This window comes from Lucilia cuprina, chromosome 5, assembly GCF_022045245.1.
Source record: "Lucilia cuprina isolate Lc7/37 chromosome 5, ASM2204524v1, whole genome shotgun sequence".
In the NCBI taxonomy this organism is placed as follows: Eukaryota; Metazoa; Arthropoda; class Insecta; order Diptera; family Calliphoridae; genus Lucilia; species Lucilia cuprina.
The window spans coordinates 28,267,338-28,285,741 of record NC_060953.1 but is presented as its reverse complement, the minus strand read 5'-3'; the positions used below and the strand labels follow the sequence as shown (position 1 = coordinate 28,285,741).

The window sequence follows — 18,404 nt, the reverse complement described above, 5'->3', positions numbered from 1 at the left end:
AACATGAGAAAACATGTAGAAACAAAATGCTCTCCATATAATTTTGGGGTACTCCCACATTATATGATAGTTAGCTTCTAGGTAGTCTTAAAAAGCCGGTTGTTTACGTTAATAAATAACAAATATTGGAACATTTCTGCATTGCATTGTTGTTCGTTTATAGTCAGTCTACTAAAGTTAACAAATAAAATCATAATAATAGAGAAACAAGAGAAAACATGTTGAAATACAATTAATTCTCTCCAGATAATTTCAGGCACTTCTGCATTACATTATAATTAGCTTGTAGTTAGTATTTAAAAGACGTTGCCAAATAAAACAAGTAGGTTAGGTTAGGTTGATAGGAGGATGTATACTACATCAAATCCGAAGAAATACACTTAGGCCACTATCGGGCCTGTTGTGCGCTCCTTATCATGAAAAAAAAAAAACAGAACTGACTGAATTATTATTATATAAAAAAAAAACGGAACTGACTGAATTATTTTTCAGTGTTCAGGAACTCAGTTTCCTGAACGTAGTTCCTAAGAATCTTCCAATCAGTGTTAGTTAGGAATGTTATTTCCGGAATAACATCACTTCCAAAATACTTGGATCTAACTTCGACGAATGTCTGACAGTGGCAAAGAAAGTGCTCCAGAGTTTTACTGTCCTCTCCACATGCTCTACATTCGTCTGAATCCGCACGTCCAATTTTGTATAGATGTGCACGTAATCCTATGTGTCCACTCAGAATACGTACCATCATACTAACCTCAGACTTGCTCATTTTGAGGAGATTTTTCGTCCTGCTCTCATCAGGATCACCCCATAGGATCTTCGTGGTTCTACCCACTGAGTAGACTGAGTAACATCATGGAATGAGTTTGTAGACACAACTAATGTTTTGTATTCTTTTAACATTGTGTTCTCACGAAAGAATCCAAAACTTTTTGAGCCACCTTAATGATTTTACGCAATGTTTGTTGGTAAATATGAATGCAAAAACTTGTAAATAATCCATATATTAAATGTACATTCCATTCAATCCATTTGCCAACAGTTGCTATCAAATACCTAAATAGGAAGTTTTCCTTTTTTACAGGTGACAGATAACTATTATAAAAGTTATTAAATAGTCCATATGCTCTTATAAATATATTCAGTAGGTATAATGGGTAATTATTAAGCAAAAAGACAAACATAAACTATTAAACCGATTTTAAGGAAATTTTAATCTTATCTAAATAACATCAACATTCTATAACTTTCCGAAACTGTTTTTACAAAAAACTTTTAACTATTAACAAATTTCAAAACTTTCGAATTTTCTGAAAATAATCAAGATTTATTAATTCAGACTTATTATTAATATTTTTGGAAAACAGGTTCGAATAACTTTAAAAACCTAATGATCTGAAGATTTAAGAATGGTTTTTAACACAACTTCAGATGTTCGATTTTAATTTAGAATTTCTAAACAAAACATTATATTTGTCAAATATATTTTTCAAATTTGTCTTGATCTGGAGATTATTTAAAAAGCTTTAATAAAATTTTGAACCAATCTTCGAATCTTCGATTTTAATGTCAAATTTTTAAACAATACATGATAGCTCCGATAATAGTGACATCCCGGAAAAAAAGTTTTAACAGTTATAACTAGTTTAAAAATACAAGTATTTTTTGTTTTTGCTTTTTTAACTTTTGGAAAATTGAAATCGGGAGTTCTGAACATAAACAAGTTAGAGTGATATATTCGGCTGATCCCTCCCCCAATTACTTTAATTTTAATACTTTCCTAATTTACCAAATATTTGTAGAAACAAGTTTTCTGATGATTAAAGCTTGTTTAGGGGCTGGGCCTAGTCTATGACCTATTATAGATCGATCGTAAAATATATTTAAGCTAAATTTCTGTACATAAAAACTATATTTCAGTACAATTTTGTATTTATATCGTAATTTAGTAATAAGTAATGTGTGTTTAAGTGTTGTGTTATGAATACGTGTTATGAACAAATCTTGAAATAGATTTTTAGCTCCATTGTATACAATAGCTTTATTTGGTAATAAGTAATATGCATTTAAGAATTTTTCGTAAAAGGACTTTGTATGGGAACTATGTTCAATTATGTATATAAAGACAACATTTCAAAATTCTGTAATATATAATTATTTGGTAATAAATAATGTGAATCTTAGTGATTTTCTGGACCGATCATAAAACAATTTTATAGTGTAATCGAAAAAAATTTCGTAATAATATTTTTCACAATATTATTTCTCCGTATATGAGCAATACTTGTACCAAATTTTATATGGATATCTTAATTAAGTAAGGAATTATGTGCGTTTAAGTGGACCTTGTATGGGAGCAATGAGCTATGCGCATTTAAGTGATTTTCGGGTAGGGATCTTGTATGGGAGCTATTACCAATTATGGACTGATCCAAAAAAACTTTCATGAGAATATTTCAGTATATAAGAGCAATACTTATACCAAATTTTATATCGATATCTTTATTCAGTAATGAGTTATGCGCGTTTAAGTGATTTTCGGGATGGGACCTTATATGGGAGCTATGACCAAGTATGGAACGATCCAAAAAATAAAATTCATTCATTTTTCACTGAATGAATTCTATTGACTTAAGATTTTAATTTGTAAAATTTTGCGAAGTTATCGACATTGCGACGGAGGTGATTTTTATGGAATTATCTTGCATAGTTTTCGAGAAAATCACATCAGAATGTGTAAAAAATGCTTATTTTTTCGAGATTGTTTCAAATTTTGATTCATTTGATTCATGTGAACCGATTTTGCTCATTTTCAATACCAAACAACTTTGGAAAATGAAAAACAATTTGGGAGAATTTGGTTAAATTCTATTGCTTCGTTTTATTGTGAGCGCACAGTGGTATAGGAAAAAAAAAAGAGGGAAATAATTCGGTAACTTCTAAACGGTTAATCCGATTTTAATGAAATTTGGTATGCACAAAGAGGAGGTGTTGTCGAGTTTAGGTTTTGAATTTGAACCTTATAGGCCAACCAGGGGCCCGGCGGGGGTCCTCAAATTAGGACACCTCGGCTATGTTAAATTTTTAAAACGATCCTATTTCTTCATTTGAGTTCCGATTTAAAAAAAATTTCGTATATAGAATCTCCTCATCGAGCACTATAAAAAATGTCATCATAGCAGTAAATTATCTCTTATAGTTTAGGAGATATTCGCATTTGAAAATTAAAATTTTAAAATTTTTACCGTTCTTACTTTAGTTTTTTGATAATAGCGGGTCCAAATATTCCCGATTCTCGCCATTTCTTTTTTTATTCGTTTAACAACGAGTTTATATATCAAGCAGTGAAAGAATTATGTAAATAATATGACTGAGTCCAAAGTTATAGGCATTTTAATTTAAAAAATTAAAAAAGGCGATTTTTTGCCATTTTTGGGAAAAATGTATCTTTTTCTTTTTAAGATATCTAAAAAGTTTCTAAGAAGATGTATATAGAATTTATACTTTTTGGAAAGCTGACTTTACATAAAATACGATAAATGAAACAAAACCTAAAAATGTTTGATACCGACGGGACCAGGTCCATCCAAAAAAACCCTATTTTTTATGGTTATAGTTTTATCCACTTTATTTTTATGTGCAGTTTCAATATATTTCAGTAAGAAGTTGACTTTATCTTGAAAAGGAGCTGAAGAGTGTTCAAATAAAATGGAGCACAAATCATTTTTTAGTACGATCGCCATGGTTAGAAAATTACAAATAATTACAAACAGATATAAACCTGTATTATATATGAAAATAATCGTGCTAGGTAAATTCTCTAAAAGATGATGAGTTTTCCCTAATTAATTTGTCACTTAAAAAACATTAGGTAGGCATGTTATATATCAATAGAGGTAATTTTGTCTATTTTTCAAAACTGTATATAATTTTAATTCGCGGAATACTTTTATAAAAATATTAAAAAATGTTTTTTATTCAGTTTTTGCGAAGATACAAATTTTTCTTTTTTTTATTTATGAATATTTTTTGATGAAATTTTACAATTAGGTAAAATTTTTTACTCAAAATTTAAAATTAAATAAAAATTTCGAATTTTCTTATTAGAAACCCCGGAATTCCCAAAAAAGTTTAAAAAAATGGAATTTTTTGGTCTTTTGCTTATTATATCCATACCATATCGAAACCCGTTACAAAATGATTAAGAACATATTGGGTCATATAAAAAAGGTCACTATAATTTGATATCGACTATGCGATTTGAGAATTTTTGCTCAAAATTGAATTTTCCATAAAAAATAGGGTTTTTTTGGATGGACCTGGTCCCGTCGGTATCAAACATTTTTAGGTTTTGTTTCATTTATCGTATTTTATGTAAAGACAGCTTTCCAAAAAGTATAAATTCTATATACATCTTCTTAGAAACTTTTTAGATAACTTAAAAAGAAAAAGATACATTTTTCCCAAAAATGGCAAAAAATCGCCTTTTTTAATTTTTTAAATTAAAATGCCTATAACTTTGGACTCAGTCATATTATTTACATAATTCTTTCACTGCTTGATATATAAACTCGTTGTTAAACGAATAAAAACTGGCGAAAATCGGGAATATTTGGACCCGCTATTATCAAAAAACTAAAGTAAGGACGGTAAAAATTTTAAAATTTTAATCCCCCTCTTTGTGCATACCAAATTTCATTAAAATCGGATTAACCGTTTAGAAGTTACCGAATTATTTCCCTCTTTTTTTCCTATACCACTGTGTACCATTCTATATAAATAGGAATTAGATTAATTTTAAGCAAGAACAAGAGAAAATAATTTTTTGTCTCTTTAATTCATTTTTAAAGTCCAAAGCTCAAAGTGATTCCATAGACTAAAAATTTGAAAGAATAAAATTTTTAATTTTTCTGAAAGCTTACAAAATGTTCTTCCTAAAAACATATTGTACGGTTGTAATGCAAAACTTTTAAAAATTCTCAAAAAAAAACTATTGCATCAGATTTTCCTTTTTTATACCCTTCACCTTCGTGAGAAGGATATATATACGTTTGTCTGTTCTGTTTGTAATTTCTAAAATATAATTTTTCGACCCCATAAAGTAGGAGTCGATTTTGCCATGTCCGTCTGTATGTTTGTTGAAATAAGTTTTTAATATACCCCAGACATCTGAGAAATCCGAATCTTTAGTAATTCTACTAGACATGTTTTCGAGATGATCGCTATTTAAAATCGGTCGGATTTTATCAAAAATTTAGATCTTTTATTCATTCTAAGACAGAAACTGTAAAAAAACAAAATACACGGTAAAATTTGTATTATTCTTGTTTATAAAAACAAAGTAGAGTGAGAGCAGCATTAATACGTTGTTATTGGTAAGAAACATGAATTTGAGTATGTAGAGCATGTTGTCATATGAAATCCCTAAGTTACGAAAAAGTCAAAATCGACCTTTTGAATGATTATTATGCACCGTATCAAAATACATGTTCCTGCTAAATTTTACACTCCTACAATTAATCAATGACCATTTCAACGATATTCTAAAAGATTACCTTAAACTTCATAAAAATTTTGAATTTCTTTTAAATTGTGTAAGTTTCAAATCTCTGCAAGTAAAATGAAAAACGCAAATTTTTCTTTAAATACTAATTTCTTAATAAACAAATGAGAGTGTTATATTCGACTGTGCCAAATCTCATATACCCACCAACGTCTACGATATACCGTAAAAGGAATGCTCCCCTATAAACATCAGGGTGATATCTGGAACATGGCTTAAGTCAATTATAGACTGAGCTCTTTTGAAATAACAAAATATTAATTTTTAAAACAAAATATTTTTGGTAAATTTTTAAACCGTGAGCGTATGAGTAATTTTCTGAAGAGGACCTTTATATGCGTCAATTATGAACCGATACTCAAGAAATTGTGTACAAAGATTTCTTTTTGTATAGAACTTGTTGATGTCAAATTTCATCGCAATACTCGTATTTTAAATAAGGAAACTCGTATTTTAAAAACCAAAACTCTTTGCTGAAGGGGACTTTTTATAGGGACTAGGGTCACTTATAGATCAGTCCTCATTAAATTCAGAATTATGTTCCTATGTATAAACTTTCTTATGTCGATTTTCATCGCTGTACAAGTAATTTTCTTAATTTTATTCATCAAATTTTCTAAAACTTATTTTATATGAGGGGTATGGTCAATTATTGGCCTATCCTCATAACATTTTGTAGACTGATTTTGGTTCATATAGAACTTGCATACATTGAATATCACCTCTGTACTCGCATTTTTATGACAGTAATTAGCGTTAATGTAATTTTCTAAAGGGGGCTTACGTATATGGGGGGTAGGGTGAATTATTAACACATTTTGCACGAATTTAATAACTCATGTTTTTAAGGCAGTATTGTTCGTTTAAGTAATTTTCTGAAGCAGACCTTATATGGGCGGTAGGGTCAATTATGGACATATTCACATATACACATACAATGTGGAGAGAGATTTTGGCTCGCAAGGGACTTACATGCTTTTATCATGTTTTATAGAAATTATGGACGGATCCTCCCTAAATTTCGTAGAGAGTTTTTGGCTCGCATAAAACTTGTGTGTCAAATTTCGTCACTATATTGCAATTTTAAAGCCAGTAAGGAGCGTTATAGTCATTTTCAGAGGGGGGGCTTATATCGGGGTAGGGTCATTTATAAGAGGATCCAAAAAAAATTGTGCACAGATTTCCTTCATTTCATCACTTTACTTGTATTTTTAAACCAGTAATGAGCGTTAAAGACATTTTCTGAAGGGGAACCAATAGGGGGAATAGAGTCAATTATGGACCTATCCACATAAAAGTTGAAAAATAGATTTTGGTTCGCGAGGAACTTAATAGTGTAAAATTTTATTCCTATACACTCAAACCTCGTTTTATGCGATTAATTCGTTTTGCAGAAAAACGCATAATTCGAATTCGCAAAAAAAGATACACTAGCTCCATACAAAATATAATAATTGGGTTTTTAATAAAAAAGCACACTATTTCAAATTATTCCCTCAAAAGTCAAACAAAATCGATTAAAAAAATCAACAAAAACTGAATTCTTTACTGAAAACATAGCTGTAAAATAACGATTAATAATCGTAATCATTATTAATTAGATTATTTTTATTAAATAGGTTAAATTAATGATTAATTAACGATTATTTTAAATTTTTTAATTAATTGTTGATTACGATTAAAAATAATCTAAAAATAATCAGGGATTAATTGGAATTAATGAAAATAATAAAAAAAATCAAAATTAATCAAAAAATTAGTTGATTATTTTTAAGGATTAATTTTGATTATTTTCCATATATTTAGTATAATTTCCTCCCAAAAGAGCTCTAAGAAAAATTTAATTATTTTTCCGGCAATCTGCTAAAAATTACGTATTTTTGAGACCCATTTCGAAAAGATTGCAGTAATTTTTTTTTCTAATATCTTATACTGAGATCAAGATTTTCAATCTAAATAAACTTTATAAATATATTATTTTCAATAAAAGAATCATATAATCGAATAGTGAGTAACTTGAAAAACAGTTTTCCATTACACGTAATGTAAAAAGATAGAGAATTGTACCAAATGTATTGAAATTAATCAAAATTAATCCTTGAAAATAATCAAATTAATTATTTTATTAGTTCTGATTATTTTCATTAATTTCAATTAATCCTGATTATTTTTAGATTAATTTCAATCGTAATCAATTAATAATCAGAAATTTTATACCAGAAAATTAAATAATCATTACGATTATTTTTGAAAAATAATTTAATTGATTATTAATCGTAATCGAAATTTTACAGCTATGACTAAAAAAAAGGGTGAAAAATAAAGGTAACACAATACAAATTCCAAATAATGAAATATATGTACAAATTTTCTGAAAAATAAAAAGTAATATTTCTTCGTGTACAAAGGATTTGAACAATACTTTATATATCCGAACCGGATATGTTGAGAAATTTTTTTCGATGTATGTGGACCAACATTTTTCTCAAAATTATTTTTTCTAAAAAAATTTAGATATTTGAATCCGCACTAATTCAAATTCGGATAAAATAAATACGCATAAAACGAGGTTTGAGTGTATTCGTGTTTTTTTAGCCAATAAAGAGCTTTAAAGTATTTTTTTAAAAGGGACCTTGTATAGGCGGTAGGGTCAATTATGGACCGATCCTCACTAAATTTGGTAGATAGAAAAATAAATTCTTGTGATCTTCAACTCATTTGTAAGTGGGGATGTGATGGATTATCAGCACTCTCGGAATATAAACAAATTATATATATATAATATATATATATATATATATATATATATTATATATATATATAATATATATATATATATATATAATAATATATATATAATATATATATATATATATATATATATATATATATATATATATATATATATATATATATATATAATATATATAATATAAATATAAATTAATCTGGCAACACCGTGATGTCAAGCTGATTTTTTTTACGCGCAACATAGTTTTCTCAAAAATAAATTAAGTTAATAAAATATTTTAATAAATATGTAATAAAATCTTACAAAATTTAAATCATTTATGAAATACAAAAAATATTTAACATTTTTCTTACAATAAAGTGTGTTTCCAAAATACTATTTTTGTAACCTCAAAAACTTCATATGTAAATGTGATTTATGCACTGATATCAACTACAACCTGAAATTAGACAAATTTTACTTTTAAATTAAAATGTCGCCAAATGATATAGTTCCCTGTGGCCTCTCCTGTGGTAAAAATGTTACGAAATCTACTGGTGGTATTTCTTGTTCTCGCTGTCTCAAATGGTTTCACATATCTTGTGTTAATGTCTCGGTAGAACAATTAAACTTCTTGCAAAAATTAAAAGGAAAATTTCTGTTCGAATGTGAAGAATGCACTTCACGCAATTCAGAAGTATCCGAACTGAGAGAAGAAGTCCGCAAATCTAATGATAGCATTCATTTTAAACTTGATGCTTTATTGTCAAAGATTGGAAACTACGATGTACAATTAATAGAGTTAAAAGATGTTATTACAAACTGCAACCAGTTAATCAAATATGTTGATGATACCAATTACAACAAGATAAAAACGAAATTCTCCAAAGGCGCTTTAATAGACCTGATATTATTATTAATGGTTTGCCACGAAAGGACATAAAATTGTGTGATATTGTCCTAAAAATATTTAATTTTTTGGATGTTAACGTTAGTTTTCATGACCTTAATGTTTGTACTTACATCAACAACAGAAAATGCGTCTTAGTTAAATTTAATTCGCTCTTAAAAAGGGATGCAGTTATGCATAGCTATTTAAAAAAGGCAAACTTATGGAAACAGATATACTCAAAAACAATGGTGAAAAGCGTATTTATCTTAATGATCATCTAACTGAAAAAGGAGGAAAGTTAAATCGATTATGCCGCGATCTAAGGAAAGATGATACAATTGCCAAATTTCGAATTTTAAATTCTGATTTACCTCGAGTAAAGATTCATTTTAAGGATGCTACTGAAAAAATTTTTGAATACGAAGAATGTTTTAAACACTTTAACTTTGGAAAACGTCAGCAAGAAATTCAACAGTCATCAGCAATGGAAGACTCTCCAGTTGACAATGAAATCTCAACAACTCCTTAGTGACGAGTTAGGACTAATTTACAATTGTATTTGAAACATGTCTTTTTTATTATTATAAAAACTTTCTAATTATTAGGGCTATATTTTAAAAAAAGAAAAAAAGGAAATCTCATTTATATGTTAAATATCCACTTTTTTTATTTTTTTAAGAAAAAATGGATATAATTATCTTCCTAATTTTTGTAGCCAAAATTATACACATTTCTTGAAATTCAAATAATTATAATCTATTTTCTCAATATATTGCATTGATATATGAAAGGTCAATATATATGTGAAGCTTGATTCACTTTTGGCAATTCTGTGTGCTCAGTTTTTCATGGTCTGCTCTTGTATCCTCTTTGAAGGGTTTTGGGGTTTGAAGGACATATGATTTCGGGAAGAGAATTTGAGTTTATTGCATGATACGGTGTTGGTATGAAAAGAAAGCTTGAAGATTTTTATTATACTAAAACTACTTATTTGTTTTACCTAATCTAAAAATATATAATTTTGAAAAAGTTTTCTTTATTCATAAACATAATTTTTCTCACTTTGTGTAATAAATTTAATTTTTATCTAAATATGCATGATATGTAAAAGAAATTTTATTACTTCATAGCTTTATTTTGATACCAAAATTGACATCATGTAGTGTATATGAATCGATATTTTACTTTTCTCTTGAAACTGTTTGTCCTTTGGACCTTAAAGTCTTTTTGAGGAGATGCAGGATCTGATCATGGGGTGCTGAGTACGCGGATTTGTTAAGTATGGTTCATGGTTCACGTATTTCTTGACTGTCTTATGCATGAAAATGGACGTTGCCTTATGCTAGAAAAATTGTGACTTTCAAACTGCTAATTTCTAATTAGTGCTTGAAATGTCTAAGGAATATTCTCATTGATCTCATGTTTAATAAATTTAACATATTTCCTAATATTAGAAATTTATATTGTGGCAATGCTTTATAATATCTTATTAAAATAATAATAAATAGAAAAAATAATTTCTGACTTCCGGAAACATTTTTGTATATTGAAATTAATTTTTTTTAAATAAGCCTTTATAAGGAATCGCCACACATATTTATTAAAATTTTGTTATGTATAGAATTACTCAATATTAATTTTTTGGGAGAACTTGTTGTTTTTTATGATAATATTAATCTTTTCAATTTTTAAAACTATTAATTATGTATTCGTCTAAAACATATTTGATTAATTTGTACACCTTTACTTTTTTGATATTGATATTAACTATTAAGTTTGTTTATTATGATGTCCCATAATAGTAATATGGGGCCCATTATCAGTGATGGCGCTACTTTAGGGCGAATTCTCCCCCAAAGTAATAATCATTTGAACATTGGCCATGTAAATTGTCAAAGCATTAATCCTAGATAACAGAGTGCTAAAATGGATGAATTAAGAGACTTTTTAACTAATTCCAATATACATGTAATGGGTCTATCTGAAACGTGGCTTAAACCAGATATGTCTGATGAGTCAGTGCATGTACCCGATTATAGGTTATGCAGAAATGATCGACCTTACCCCACTAGAGGTGGTGGTGTTGGACTTTTAGTTTCAAGCTATTTTAATTGAAATAAACAGTCACGGCACATTTTTAATAGGTGTTGTCTATCTCCCGAGTGGTGATCTAGAGGCAATGGAAGATACTCTTGGTGTAATATTTTCACAATACGAAAATATATTGATAATGGGTGACTTTAACTGCAATTTATTTGATCAAGTTAAAGCATCTAATTTTAGGTCTGCATGTAGGAGGTTAGGGTTATCTTATATTCATAATTCTATGCCCACCCACTGGGATATTTGTCATGACACAACTTCTTTAATTGACTTCTTTCTTGTTGGAGGTCAAAATAATATTTCCGTATCTGGTCAGGCGTCACTACCTTTTCTACAATCTTATCATGCTTTAATTTATATTTCATTGCCATTCACCACATCTAAGAAGGATAGTTATATAGAATACAGAAAATTTGACGATGTAGATATCAACATCATTAGATCTCATGTAGATCAATTCAATTTTTCCTCATTTTACACTAATAGTTGTGTGAATTATAAACTAAATATTTTAAATATGCTTCTGACCGAATTGTATCAGTTGGTACCTATTATTAGATTCCGAGTTAGGAGGAATAAAGATCCTTGGATGAGGATAAGGGAGGTAATTGCGGCAAGGTCTCTTAGAAATCGAGCTTATAGGGTTTTTAGGGATAGTGGTATGGAGGATGATCGCATAATTTACTGTCGTCTACGTAATAAGCTGAAGTCGTTAATACGAAAATATAGAAGACTTCATTATATTAAAATCTTTGATGGCGCTGACAGTAAGAAAGTGTGGAAAATTTTAAATAATGCTGGGTATGGCAATAGAAACCTATCAATCAATTCAGAAATTGACGTTAATGCTTTAAATCGGTCTTTTGTTGTAAATAATAACAATAATACAAATGCATTTGATTTTGAATCTCTAAGTGGACTTACTGACGGATTTTCATTTAAACATATATATAGTGATGAACTATTGTATGCTTTGTCTAAAGTTAAATCTAACTCCATTGGAACTGATGGGTTCCCAATAAGATTTATAAAATTAGTTTTTCCGTGTATTATACAGCCTGTTTTACATTTATTTAATATGGTAATTACCACGTCCACTTACCCCAACCAATGGAAACTTTCACGTGTGGTCCCTGTTCCTAAAAGTAATTCTAATAGTGATTTTCGTCAAATAAGCATTTTACCAGCTCTTTGGATGGGGCAAAACTTTTTTGTGATTAATGCTGACAAGACCAAAGCTATTATGTTTCGCACTGCTCGTAGGGATTATACGTATCCAAAGATTGAACTATGTAACAAACAAATTGATTATGTAGATTCTATTAAGTGTCTTGGTGTGGTTATGGATCAATTTCTGAAATTTGATGAACAGGTTGATATTGTTTCATCCAGGTTAACCTTAGGACTCAGAAAACTTTACCACTCTGGTTTATACTTGCCGATGAAAGTGAAGTTTACTCTTGCCCACGCTTTGCTTATGTCTCATGTTAATTATTGTATTGAGGTTTACACTGGTGCCAATGCACAAATCCTAAACAGAATATTCCGTGTAGTTAAGAAAATTGTACGGTTTGTCTATAGTATTAGATATTATGAACACATATCTAATGCTATTAGCAACTTTCTATCATGTTCATTTAAACAATACCTACAGCTACGTAATTTAATATACTTTTATAAAATCATTAAATATGGCATACCCACTTATCTTCACAGTAGATTTATTTTTTCAAGATCTACGAGAAATCCACAAGTTATTATACCACATATAACATGTTCAATCTTTGAACGATCTTTTATTGTAAGATCTGCAAGGTACTGGAATATCTTACCAAAAGAACTAAAAGTATTTTCTTTTTCATGCAAGTTGTTCAAAAAGCATCTTCTATATAATTTTTGTAATCAGTAATGGACAATTTCTATGTCAATACTTATAATTATGCAAAAGTTGCGTCGTCACTGATAGGGAGTCTCTGATAAATATAATATCAAGGATTTAAGGGTGTACATTTTAATTTTAATTTTAAGTTTCAAACTATGTGAAATAAAATAAGATACCATGTAATGGTATGCCTTGTAGGCTTTTAGCATTACTAACAAATAAAATAAATTAACACAAGTGAATCATCTTCCGAGTATAAAAGTGTATTTATGGCATCGCTAGTTCCATTAAGAATTCGAAAGTATGCTGACAGCGATTCTCCATCAACCAGTTTCGATGATATTTGGAAGAATTCTACTCCAGTATCCAAAGCTTTTTGTAGGCCAATAAGCTTTGAGTATATAAAGGAATCCAAAGCAACAACGCAAGATTTGATAAATCGTATTGAAGCAGAAATTAAAAACTTGGAACCTATAACAATCGAAATAGAAAATTATTCATTTAACATGTCCTATGATTTAAAACTTACAATGATTGATGGGAAAGTTGGAAATGCCATTACAGGAACATCATCTACTACTACTACTGGTACTACTACATATGAGGTGATAATAAATCAGAATTTTCGAATATTTCCAAGCAAAGGTCAATAAATGAGGAAACATTACAATTTGGAATATCCCCCCTACATGCTCGCATACGATTTCTGGAACATTTTCTACATTTAGCATATGATTTAAAGTACAGAAGCATACCGGAAAATGCAAACAAAAGTGCAAATAACAATAAGGAGTTAATGGAAATGAGAGCCAGTGAGAAAAGAAGAATTCAATCCCTGGAAAGAAATGACACCTACAGTTCACAAGATATTATGTCATGGAAAGGTCATCATAGAACATAATATTCTGCCTTTAGGAGAGCTTACAGAAGAACCCCAAGAATCGAGGAATAGAGACTTTAAGCATATTCATCAGTTTAGCTCAAGGAAGTGTTCTAGGCAGTCTCAAAATGAAGATATTTTTAATAATCTGATTCTATCTTCTGATACTGTTTTATCTACTATAAGGAAACGTTGGATTTGTTAAAAAACGTTAGCATTTGAAAATATTCATGAATTTAAAGATTTACTTTATCTCTAAGATATGGACTACTGTGATACCGATTATTTTACAAAATTATATTAATTTAAAAAAAAAAAAAACAATAAAAACTATTTTTATATAAAATAAATACTTGATAATTTTTTAGGGATAAAAAATAAAAGATTAATCGTAAAAAGTGGCTGTAAAAATTCATAGAAATTTTGGTAGTTAAACATGCCTAAAAAATGTATGGATGAAAATAATAGTACTAGGTAGATGTTGTGTTTTCCCTAATTAATTTGTCACTTAAAAAAAATTAGGTAGGCATGTTATATAACAATGGAAAGGTAATTTTGTCTATTTTTCAAAACTGTATATAATTGTTGAAAATTAAAAATTTGCGAAATCCTTTTTTTTAATTAAGAAATGTTTTTTGCCTATTATATCTATACCAGGGGCGGGGTTATCGAAAACCTTTACAAAATGATTAAGAACCTATTGGGTCATATAAAACAGGTCACTATAATTGATATCGACTATGCGATTTGAGAATTTTTGCTCAAAATTGAATTTTCCATAAAAAATAGGGTTTTTTTGGATGGACCTGTTTCATTCATAGTGTTTTATGTAAAGTCAGCTTTCCAAAATTCTATATACATCTTCTTAGAAACTTTTTAGATAACTTAAAAATAAAAAGATACTTTTTCCCAAAAAATGACTAAAAATCACCTTTTTAATTCTTTAAATTAAAATGCCTATAACTTTGGACTCAGTCATAATTTTTACATAATTCTTTCACTGCTTGATATATAAACTTGTTGTTAAGCGAATAAAACAAAATGGCAAAAATTGGGAATATTTGGACCCGCTATTATCAAAAAACTAAAGTAAGGACGGTAAAAATTTAAAAATTTTAATTTTCAAATGCGAATATCTCCTAAACTATAAGAGAAAAGTTACTACATTTTTTATAGTGCTCGATGAGGAGATTGTATATACGAATTTTTTTTAATCGGAATTCAAATGAAGAAATAGTATCGTTTTAAAAATTTAACATAGCCGAGGTGTCCTAATTTGAAAACCTAAACTCGACAACACCTCCTATTTGTGCAACTAAAGGTCCTGTTTCAAAAATCACCTATGATGTCTATATTAATTTTGAATAGTTTTATATGTTTATTTTACTAGTGATATGTGCTTATGGATTAAAAGTAATTACAATGCGTACATTAAAAGCAACAACAAAAATTTAAAGTCACAGTTAGTAAAAAGTAAAAATAAATTCTGGCAGTTATCAGGGTCGTATATGTATACAAAACTGTCAAGTTGTGTATGCTGAAAAATAACAATCAGTGTAATAGATCTGTAAAAATTCATATACAAATAATGTAAACAAAGTTTTAAAAAACACCTTTTCATGTATGCTTTGATCTACGTTTTTGTTATGACAGTAAAGCGAAATAAGAGTGATTAATTTGTTTTACATTTTTGTATGAAAATTGTGGTCTATACGCCAAACAATGACATATGGAGCAAAACAATATTTATTTTGTCTTAAAATTGTGAATATAGACCAAAGTTAATACCCGATATCTCGGAAATCGTATCAAATATTGAAAAAATGTGAGAATGTATAAATTATATACAATCCACTCCTAACTCATTTTTTAAAAATGAGCGGTGGGTCAAACCAATAATATACTGACGATAGGTTTAAAAGATTTAAAAGTTGAACAAAAATATTTTGTTTTTATAAATTAATATTTTGTTAATCCGAAAGGGATGTGTCCATAATTGACTTAAGCCCTATTTGAAATGTCAACCTAATGTTTAAAGGGGAGCATTCCATTTACGGATTACGGTTTGATGGTGTTAATATAAAATTTGGCATAACCGAATATGAAACCCTTGGACCATTCTTTAGGCGAAGGATTAGGTATTAAATTAAAATAATTAAAAGTTGTTTTTATACCCTACACCACTATAGTGGGGAGGGTATTATACGTTTGTGCTGATGTTTGTAACATACAAAAATATTGGTCCAATACCCACCTTAAAGTATACCGATCGATTCAGAATCATTTTTTGAGTCGATTAAGACATGTCCGTCCGTCCATCCGTCTGTCCGGCTGGCTGGCTGTCCATGTAAACCTTGTGCGCAAGGTACAGGCCGCAATTTTCAAGATAATTTGATGAAATTTGGACCAAGCATGTTTTTTGGCACAAGGACGAAGCCTATTGAAAATGGTTGAAATCGGTCCATTATTTCACCTAGCCCCCATACAACCGTACCTCCCGATTTGAACTTTTTATGCTATAATTACGTCAAATATTCTGCTATCTCTTTAAAAATTCGCACAAATAAGTTTTATATAAGTATAAATGATACTGCAGATTTTCGTAAGGATCGGCCTATATTTGACCCTAGCCCCCATACAAACCCCCCTTCAAAAATGACTTAAACGTCTAAAATTGACTTGTAACCATTTGTATCGCAATGAAACTCAACAAAACTAACTGTTATTTAGAAATATATCCTTTTCCCAAATTTACCAAGGATCGGCCCATATTTGACCTATATAAAGCCTCATTTAGAAATTTTAGTTTTTTATCAATAAATGGCTTAAATATTTTGGAATTATGGTAATATTCAACATAAAAGTTTCTTTACAAAAAATAAAAATTTTATAAAAGTAAAAATTGTAAAAATATACTCATGGTGTAGGGTATCATATGGTCGGCCATGCCCGACTATACTTTCTACTTGTTGAGTATTCATTTAGTTAATTTTGTTTGCTAATTTAAGCGCCCAGTGGAGATGAGCAAGAAATTCAAAAGTGTAAACGGCTGATACAAAAAATAAAAAAATTTTTATAAAAATAAACATTTAGGCCCATATTTTCTCCTACCCCTTTTCAGCCCTCTTGTAAAAAACTGTTTTTTTGCAAAAAAGTATAAATATACCAGAAAAAAGTTAAAAAACAAATCATATGCTTTATTTTTTTAAATAATCTCCATTTTACATACTGGCTGGTGTAGGGTATCATTTGAGACTATACGTTCATACTTGTTTTGTTTTACATTTAAGTTTTCACTAATTATACCCTACACCATATACAAAATGCTTAAAATCGCTATGTTTTTAAAATTTTAAGGGCCTTTTACAGGGCATAAGAGCTGATTATGAAAAACTGAATACACAAAATTAATACAAATGGTCCACAGTTCCTGTACACATAGATTTTCTCAGGTGTTATATAATAATTTAAATTTAAACTAGATTTTCCAAATACAAGTAATTGCAATTTGAAAAACTTCAATTAAAACTAATTGTAATTGATTATTGCATTTTAATAAAAAGAAAACTCCTCCAAGCTAAGAAGGATTTTTTTAATATCATCTCTGAATTATCCAAAATTCTTTTGTGTATCATTATTGTATAAATAAATAATATTTTTTGTAGCATTATTATTAAATATATAAAATGTTATTACAATTATTCATTAACAATATTTTATTTATAAAAAAATTCGTATGGAAATTTTGTATAAAATAAAATGATGTTTGTGAATTGAATATATTTGGGAGAAATTTGATTTCCATATTTATATTTTTTTTTACTATTTTAGGTGTCGTCCCAATTAATAGCAGGGGAGAAAAGCAACGAATGCATCTACGTGACGGGTTTTTAGCTGATCAATTAGATCCGATATATGTTGCTTATAATATGTAAATAAAATATTTTATAAAATTAATATATAATAATTCCATTATTTATATAATTTCCACAAAAAAATCATACTACATATATACGTACTAACTCATAAATTAACAAAATATTAATTATTAAATATGCCAGCATATTTATACGATGCAATAAATTAAACTAAAAGAAAAAGTAGATCAAAAATTTCGTAGTTTGTATATACTAGTGGTATAATAATATACTGGTAAGAAGTAAATATAAAGGTAGGTATTAAAATATTTTATCGTATACTATGGAAAATATGCGCTAATTACACAACTCATGAATACTAGGAATTTTGACATTAATCTAATGTCATCTAAAAATTACATTATTTTTCAACCAAAAACACGCCTCCACAGTGGGGCAGAATTGAAAAAAACATGCTTGGACATACTACTTGTCT

The 18,404-nt window shown here is 28.6% G+C and overlaps 1 protein-coding gene across 3 annotated transcripts in view; it reads left to right on the top strand.

The window, feature by feature from the left end:
- The window catches only part of LOC111684114 (disco-interacting protein 2), a 229,272-nt gene extending 211,109 nt beyond the window's left edge, over positions 1-18,163 (top strand). For all 3 annotated transcript variants that reach the window (XM_046952776.1, XM_046952777.1, XM_046952775.1), the window contains one exon: positions 17,883-18,163. In XM_046952776.1, the coding sequence (XP_046808732.1) occupies positions 17,883-17,986 (104 nt within the window). In that variant the 3' untranslated portion in view covers positions 17,987-18,163. The remainder of the gene's footprint in view (positions 1-17,882) is intronic.
- The last annotated feature ends 241 nt before the right edge of the window (positions 18,164-18,404 follow it).